The following is an 8,806-nucleotide window of genomic DNA, read 5'->3' on the forward strand; positions in this document are numbered from 1 at the left end:
TTTATTTATTTCTAAATTCATTTATTTTGGGAGTGAATGCGGAGTAAATTTTATTATTAATAAAAATTAACTCCTTCTCGGAGTAAATATCACTTCCGCTGGGAGTGAATCAATTAAAAATCATTCACTCTTCATTCACTCCGCGTTCACTCCGCAAATTTTTTACAGTGTATTTGAGCCAGAAGATCTTTTTCAAGCAAATATGATTGTAGTTGTATTTTGTCTGGATAAAGAGTACCTAAAGACATAATTAATTGAAGATACAAAGTATAATGCTCTGAAGAAAACTTTGAAAGAAAAATATAAGAGAATTGTTAGTTGATGAGTAGAAATATTGGGTACTATTTTCTACGTTTTAACTGAACATTATTATAATCCAACAAGTTCAGTCGCTGTCAACAATTGATATTAAAAGAACAGGCAAGTATAAATAGTATGTAATTGAAATTTATAATATCAAGTATTTACAAATTTCTAAGAATAAAATCTTAAAACTATTGTAAATATTAACTTAAAATATGGTAGAAAAATTTAAATGCGACTCATACTGCTAAAAATGTAAATAATTAGAATTTTGTTGTATCTTTCTGGTATAATTGTTTTCATAAAATTCAGGATTGCAGTCAACTAGTCAGATTGACAACATTCCGAATTAATAAATTTCTAGAACTTAGAAAGTAAATATAAAATATAATTTAAAATAATTAATTTTACAAATTTTAAAATTTCGAAAAATATAAACTTGAATAATGAAAAAACTAAAATTATATTAATAGAATCTTTCAAAGTCACAAAGTCTCAATAAATTAAAAAACATAACAACGAAAATTTTTACGCCAAAATGAATGAACAGAGGAACACTCATTTAGCCGAAAAATGTAAATATATAGTTATTTGGATGAGTAATTTTCGGCCGAATCATTATTCGTATGGATGAGTATTCGGATGAATATACGTCGGAACGAACTTTTTTCGAAATTAAATCAATAATTTTAACTCTTGAGGAATATAAGATTTATGTTTACCTATATTCGATAGCTCGGTGTTTTATAATTTTCAAAATTGTTTTTCGGCTGGTATTCTATTTAAGTTAATGTATTTTATAAACTTTGAGTGTAGTGGAATTTTTAATTTTCTAAAGTTTTGATAATTCGGAATGCTGTCGATCTGACTGGTTGACCGCAACTCAAAATTCATTTCAGATGTAAACAAGAATTCAAAGAATCGATCCAAAGGAGAGCAAAAAATTAATATGATTAATTATTTACTATTTGAAATATATTTTTTCCACATGATTTGGTCATCGTTTTTTTTTTTAACAATTTTGAAAAAAAAAAACAAAAATAAAATTATCCCCTTGATGTACTTTCGAATGTACCCAGAAATTCGAAAATTTCATCACGCATGCGTAGTAAATTAAAAATGGCTCCACGCGGTAAATAATATTTTTAACGATGTAAACAATAAAACAAAACAAATTATTTTTTGTACAAAAATTATGATTTAATTTTTATAAATAACAATTTGGCAATAATTTAATTATTTGTAAATATAAATCAATTTTAAAATAATTTTATGTTTCATATAAATCATAGTGCTGATACTAACCTGTAAGTATTATTAAATATTTTTGTAAACATTAATAAATATATAGTTATTTTCAGTGCATTGACAATTTAAAATTGGAATGACCAATTTTTCAATTAGTTGTAAATAATTTGATAATCAGTATGTCAAAACGTTTTGGACGAACCAATAGTTCCGAAAATGCCAAGAGACCAAAGCTGGACATATCAGTCAGCCAGATATCCCGAGAGACAAACCTTAATTACAGGACTAATGTTCCAATCACTAGTACCTCCAGTTCCTCGAGACCGTCGACGGTGGAAGTAGACCTGGACGAATGGGGCGAAGATCCTGAGGAAGATTTCCTCGAGGACCTTGACAAGATGGTGACTCAGGCGTCTCAAGGTGTTAGCACGTCAGTAATAAGTATTAATCCTTCTCAATTTAAATTTAACTCAGTTAAAACTAGCCAGCCAGTGTCGCGGATTAACTTGAACCCGCAGCCGCAGCCGTCGACGTCGAAATTCAACCAAGACTTCAGACCATATCAGCCATCTCAGATTCTAGCTTCGTCGAAGAATTTTCGCGTCCCACCTTCGCAAACTCTTGGATCGTCTAGTAATTTAAAAACAATTGCAGAGACGCCAACGTCTGATGAATTCCGAAATAATCTTCTGGTGAACAATCGGTTAAATTCAACCTTTCAAGCTAAAAATGTCGTTGCTGATCCCGATGAAGAAAATCGCAAGAAGCTGGAGAAGCTGGAGAGTGAGAACAAAAAGCTGCTTGATGATTTGAGGATAAAGGAGGGCGAGTCTATCTACTTGAGGAAGCAGCTGAATACCGCGCTGACCAAAACCAACCAGCTGTCAGTGGAAAAAGAATGTGCTCTTGAGCGACAGGCTAATCAGTATCAAATACAAATCAATGAACTAACTAAAAAAAATGCAGCGCTCACCACACAATTGGAGTTTAATAATCACGATATTATTAAAGTCGCTGATAAGCTAAAGAAAGCTTCTCGCGTTCAGTCGCCTCAAAATAGTCTTCTTAATACTTCGACGAAGAAAAAGATAAACCAGACGTCCCAAGCTTCTTTTTCATCCAGTACAATTTATAAATTAAAGACTCATGTAGTTCTATATCCGTTTGAAGAAATTCCTCCAACGATTTTCCAGCCATCGCTGCCAGAGAAGCCTATAGTTAATATCCAGATTGTAGATAGAAGTGGAAAATGCAATTTACCTATTCTAGAGGATGAAAAAACTCTGAGGATTTTTGAAAATCCCCAGATTGTCAAGCCTATGGTTACAGTAATTGATAAAAAAAATTTAAATGTTGAATTTTTGCATGTGGATGTCGCGAGGATTATTAAAGTTACTGAGGAAGAAATAAATTCACAGGATGTTATTTTAATAATTAACAAGGTAATTAATTTTTACTAGTAAACTTGCAGTCACTATGTGACTGCCGTGACTTGTGAACTATAAATAAATAAAATTTTGGTTTATTAAATAATGACTTTTGTTAAATTACACCGTACTTTCTTAAATATTGACGTTTTTAAAGATATAAGCTCATTCCGATGTTATACACATCAAGAGCTTTAATTTGAGTACCCACATGCATTTTGATAAATTTTTCATATATACATATATATACATATATTCATATAAATATATATATATATATATATATATATATATATATATATATATATATATATATATAATATATATAAATATATGAAAAAATTGATGTGGGTACTCAAATGAAAGGTCTCGATGAGAGTAACATCGGGATGAGCTTATATCTTCAAAAATGTCAATATTTCACAAGATACAAGGTCATTTCTTAATTATGTATCTAGAGATGGAGCATTTTCGAATGCAGCCTAAATACTTATCATAATAAATTGACTATCGGTGAATATGATATGAAACCTTGAAAAGGCACAAATTCAAATCAAGACCTTTGCAATGACACTAAATTTCACTAAAAAAACCGATTTTACCGTATGACTATACTGGACACAAAATTTTTATTATTCTCTTAATAATATAGATTATTATATTTTTATTTAATGAAAAATGAATAAATTTAATTTTATTACAGATAGTGGCAACAACAAGAGAATTGTTGTTGAATATTTTAACAGTCCTGGAATCAATAAAATCGGCGATGAACAATGACGACATACGTGACATGAATGATGTATATTTATCGGACTTTTATGACACCGATGTAGCTAATCACCAAACTCTGTGCGACGCTACCGAATGGCACGAAAAAGAGCGCGGTATCGAAGCCCGAAGATGTCTAGGTTTACTAGTAACAATTTCCGAAAAATCAACTTACCTTTCCGGATACATTGCAGGTACAAGTCAGCTGAGTACTCAGAAGCAATACTTCATCAACCAGATGACCAGGTACATGGATTGGTCACAGCGAAAGCACGAGCACGAAATGTTGGAGCTCTTTAATGAGCTGGCCATAGCGATACACTTTGTCAGACGTTCTCACCAGTTCACCGGTGTAATTTGCGGAATCGCCAAGCTAATTTCCAATGTACAGTCAACAGTTGGAATTACTCATGAAAGAGCTTTGAATTTAGCTGGAAATATCTTCAAGAAACTGGTTTTTAGTCACCCGTTGCTCAAGTCGCTCATCTCAATGACTGAAATGATGAAGAGCTTCAACCAGAGCGAATTTTTTATTAGCCGACTCATCAAGTACAACCAGAGCGATGAGATGCAACTGTTCAACGACATCAATAGCTTCAATGATGATGACTGTGTCTTGGAAATTTATTTGAAACAGTTGCGCAGTTTCACGCTCAGCAACGTTAATAAGGTCAATCTTATGTACGAACTGGTAGGGTTTGCTGACGTTGCTCTGAAAGTTGGACACCTGAAACTGCCCAAGGAGAAAAATTCTAGCAACCGGTGCTGCAAAGCGCTTTATGAATTTATTATTCAAAATTTACACCGATGCGCTACTATTGACACAGATGAGTTGAAAGAAGAGTTCATCCGCAATGAAAAGAGTAATTTTAATAGTTTGAGCTGTTGGAAAGGAAAAATTGAGGGTTACTACTGGATGAAATTTCGAAATAAATTTTTAAATCTCCTTAAAATAGGGATTAGGTTCCTGACATTCGTCGCGTATTGGGATATCGAGTTTTTTGTAAACTCCCCGGAGGATATCGATATTTCAATTTTTTTATTCATGGAAAATATTGTCAAGGTCAATGGTTTTGTTCTGAGTAAAATAGATAGTAAGTATTTACATAATATTAATTAGTAATTAGTTAAGGGGTTAGGAGTAGTCAGAATTTAAAAAAAATCAATTTTTTTTACATTTTCTTTAAGTATAATCTTAAAAATATTCTCTGAAAATTTGAAGTGAATACGACAAATACTTTTCGAGTTATTCGACAAATAACAAAGGGCACTCAGGCACTCCAGAACGCTAGAGAGCAGGTAGCTCTCGAGAGTGTAAAACTTTAAATGCATTTTTCTCAAAACTATGTTTTCTGAATTGGTGACTACTGTAACTCGAAAACCGTTCATTAGATTTCAATTAAATTTATACAGACTTTGAAAAACATAAAAAATTAGTGCCTGATTGACGGATTTTTTTTTTTCAAAAATTTCGATTTTTTATAAACAATTAAGGGCCAGTTTTTCAACTCGGGATTTTTATTTTACCCGAGTTTATAACCATAGCAATAGTACTATTCCAATGTTTATTAAATATGTTGCTATCGTTTCAAACTCTGGTTAAATTAAAACCCCGGGTTGAAAAACTGGCCCTAGCTGTTGGTTTTTTCCCAAAAATCTAGAGAAAAATTTTCTGAGGCCGTGATTTTGTTAATTTTCAAAAAAAAGCTTTGATCAGGCACAAGATTGTCTATTAACAAAACTATTTTTTTTTGTCCGATTGATTTTCGATGAATCTCCAAGGATTTATGATGATCACCGCAAGGACCTTTTGTTAGAACTGACTCAAGACAAACAGCCATAACTTTTGAAATTATCAATTTTTTTTTTTTTTTTTTCAAATTTTCGTGGTCAAATCAAAACATTGTGTAATGATGCCATATTATTACTTTTATAAAGTAAAATGATTTACTGGCAAAAAAAAATTATTGAAAATTCTCATTTTTTCATGTCTCTGACTACCTCTAACCTCTTAATAAATTGATATAATAATTAATTTAATTGATCAATATTTCAGTCGAAGCTTTGGAACTGATGAAATCAAAATTTTCATTCGATAAAGACGAAACGTGTAAACTAGAACCCGAGACGCCAGAGTGCAAACAATTATTTTCTGTAAAAAGTATTTTTATTGATGAGCCAGCTTCTGCTAATAATGATAATAAAAATATATCATTTGATAGAAAAGATAATTACGAAAGAACGCTGGAAATGTTTAAATCCTCTCTAAAAATATAAAAAAATAGTATTCTAAAGTTATTCCAAGTATTTCAATTTGAACAATTTTTTATTGTTACTGTCTATAAGTAATTAATTTATTAACAGTGATTTATCGAGTATAAAAAATTCCTAGTGCCTTAATCTTTTTTTTAATTGTAATTCATTATTATTTATTATTTTAAATCCAGTACAAATGTTTTATACTCGAAATATGTAAATAGATAAACTTGTTTAATAAATCATATGTAATTAATTTTTTTACACTAAATTTAATATTTACAATCAACAAGCTTAAATAATTATTTATTAACATAAATCCTAATCACTCAATTCTTCCTCTTCATCACTGAAGTAATTATTTTTTTTAATCCTTTTTAACTTAGGCTTAACTTCACTCTCTTTTTCAGGGTCACTGTTGTACTCACCTGTTGCTACCTTGTACCGATATTTCTCGAGCTCGATTTGCTCTTGCTCATGTCTGATAGCCGCGCTTAAGCTCTCGACATCCGGCTCTTCTTTATAATCATTAAAACTATAAATATCCTGAGGGGGTCTCGCTGGTCTCGGATGTGACTCATCGTCTTCGTCAGACTCGTAGTACTCGGAACTATTGGTCAAGGAATCTTTATTTTTCTTGCGTTTAATCTTCTTGGGAGGAGGTTCTCTGGCTCCCAAAGTATTTTGTTCACACGAATAAGATAGGTGACCAGATTCCCCACATTCCCAACACTTGGATTTGTCAGGGTAGTCCCGACGTCTGATAAACTCCGTGCTGCGACCATTGTCGACCGCTATGGAGCACTTTATTGTACGTCCTCCGATCTATAAATAATTATTTATTAATAAATTCATTAGAAAATATTTATAAAATAAATTACCTGAGTGTTGTTTAAATTTTTAGCGCAATTAGTAGCATCTTCACGGTTGAGAAATAATACAAACGCGACTCCTTTGCTGCGACGTGATATTTTATCTTTGACAACTGTTACTCTAGAGAAGAAATAAATAAATAATTAATAACTAGCAATTTTGCAGTCACTATGTGACTTCCGTGGCTTGTGAACTATAAATAAATAAAATTTTGCTTTTTTAAATAATGACTTTTGTTAAATTGTACTGTACTTTTTAAACTATTGACGTTTTTATAGGTATAAGCTCATTTCGATGTTACACTCACCAAGAGCTTTAATTTGAGTACCCACATGCATTTTAATATATTTTTCATACATACATATATATATAATACATATAAATATATGAAAAATTGATGTGGGTACTTAAATGAAAGGTCTTGATGAGTGTAACATCGGGATGAGCTTATATATTTAAAAATGTCAATAGTTCACGAGATACGGGGTCATTTATTAATTATGTTTCTAGAGATAGAGTATTTTCGAATGCTGCCTAAATACTTATCATAATAAATTGACTATCGGTGAGAATGATATGAAACCATGAAAAAGCACAACTCCAGGTCAAGACTTCCAACGATACCAAATTTAACCATAAAAACCTATTTCATCATCTAAATACATTGGCCACAAAATTTTGCTCATTCTCTCAATAATATAGATAATTTTGTGTGAATAAATATTGAGAAAGTTGAGTAAAAAAAAAAAGCTTACTTGACAATTTTACCATGGGACTCCAAAAGTTGGTGGATGTCATTGTTGGTCAGTGAAAATGGTAGATTAGATATATAAACTGTTGATTTACTTGGTGCTAATCCGCCACTCATTATTTGTTAGAGATCTGAATAATTTTCTTAAATATTTTTAAAGTCAGCTGATACCTGTCAATTTTTTTAGTTTTTATAACAAGTTAATTACAATAAAAAAAGTGTTTTAAACAATTTCTTCTGATAATTTTTTTTCAATTTTCACATGTGAAATTTTTTTATTAAAGTATTTTATAATAATTTTATTGCTATAAAATAAAAAAAAATTTATATTTTTTGTTAATTTGTGTCGAAAAATTTTTAATTGTTATGTCACTAACATTTTGATAATTTGCTGTTAATTATTATTCAATAATTTTTTTTTTAACACTTTTTACATGATGAAAAAATAAAAATAAAATTAACACATTTCATATTTTTTAATCACACTGATTTATAAAAAACAAATGAACCTAACCTCACAGATGTCATGTGTCAAACTAAAATATTAAATCGAAGTAAACTGTTATGCTTCCATCTAGTGGATGTTATTTTTATTTATTGAAAACTTTATTTACTGTAGTTCTTTCGCCCGGAAGTATTAAAATACTCGGTTTCAGCGCGGGAAAGGAATCATTTTAAATAAAAGAATTCTATTTAGACGTTATTTAATTTTGATCAAAATTATTTAGTTGGTTTCAATTTATTATTCAAGTTGACAAAATATTAAAAAGCTTCAAAATATAAAATTGAGGTTTACAATGACGTGATCTTAGCAATCTAAGCTCTCGGTGAGAAGTGTCGTTACATAATTTTTCCGAAGAGCTTCAAACTCCGTTCTTCTCCCACCATAACTCCCATACATATATCCGCTCTTGTACATGTATAAGTACACATATTTCTACTACATATAAATGATTTTCACACACTAATATATAATATTTTCTATTATATTCACATATATTTATTTATAAATTATATATATTGCAGTGCATTAATATTAGTATTTTGCAAATTAGATTAAGCTTATTACTATTTCTATCAATCTATAGTCTATTAAAACTATGAAATAGTTTAATTGTTAATGTAAGAGATAAATATCATTTAATAATATTATTTTATACAATCTTATTCTTTTAAC

The 8,806-nt window shown here is 30.2% G+C and overlaps 2 protein-coding genes across 5 annotated transcripts; one reads left to right on the forward strand and one right to left on the reverse strand.

Moving 5' to 3' along the window:
* The first annotated feature begins 1,513 nt into the window (after positions 1 to 1,513).
* Positions 1,514 to 6,294, forward strand: LOC123266957. Of its 2 annotated transcripts, XM_044731404.1 has the most exons (5): positions 1,514 to 1,610; positions 1,665 to 2,993; positions 3,682 to 3,865; positions 3,944 to 4,843; positions 5,806 to 6,294. In XM_044731404.1, the coding sequence occupies exons 2-5, from the start codon at positions 1,731 to 1,733 to the stop codon at positions 6,024 to 6,026; spliced, it is 2,568 nt and encodes an 855-aa protein (XP_044587339.1). In that variant the 5' UTR covers positions 1,514 to 1,610; positions 1,665 to 1,730; the 3' UTR covers positions 6,027 to 6,294. The 2 variants fall into 2 exon arrangements, with proteins under 2 accessions (XP_044587339.1, XP_044587337.1); XM_044731402.1 differs by having other exon boundaries at positions 3,682 to 4,843.
* On the reverse strand, positions 6,197 to 8,185 carry LOC123266958 (zinc finger CCHC-type and RNA-binding motif-containing protein 1-like). Of its 3 annotated transcripts, none has more exons than XM_044731406.1 (4): positions 8,144 to 8,185; positions 7,634 to 7,760; positions 6,887 to 6,998; positions 6,197 to 6,830 (listed from the first exon to the last, which is right to left on the reverse strand). In XM_044731406.1, exons 2-4 carry the CDS (start codon positions 7,744 to 7,746, stop codon positions 6,327 to 6,329), a joined length of 729 nt encoding a protein of 242 aa, XP_044587341.1. In that variant the 5' UTR covers positions 7,747 to 7,760; positions 8,144 to 8,185; the 3' UTR covers positions 6,197 to 6,326. The 3 variants fall into 3 exon arrangements, with proteins under 3 accessions (XP_044587341.1, XP_044587340.1, XP_044587342.1); XM_044731405.1 differs by having other exon boundaries at positions 7,634 to 7,800; positions 8,144 to 8,160; XM_044731407.1 differs by lacking the exon at positions 8,144 to 8,185 and adding an exon at positions 8,064 to 8,082.
* Positions 8,186 to 8,806: the final 621 nt, after the last annotated feature.

The sequence above is a fragment of the Cotesia glomerata genome, linkage group LG6 (assembly GCF_020080835.1).
Source record: "Cotesia glomerata isolate CgM1 linkage group LG6, MPM_Cglom_v2.3, whole genome shotgun sequence".
NCBI classification, from domain to species: Eukaryota; Metazoa; Arthropoda; class Insecta; order Hymenoptera; family Braconidae; genus Cotesia; species Cotesia glomerata.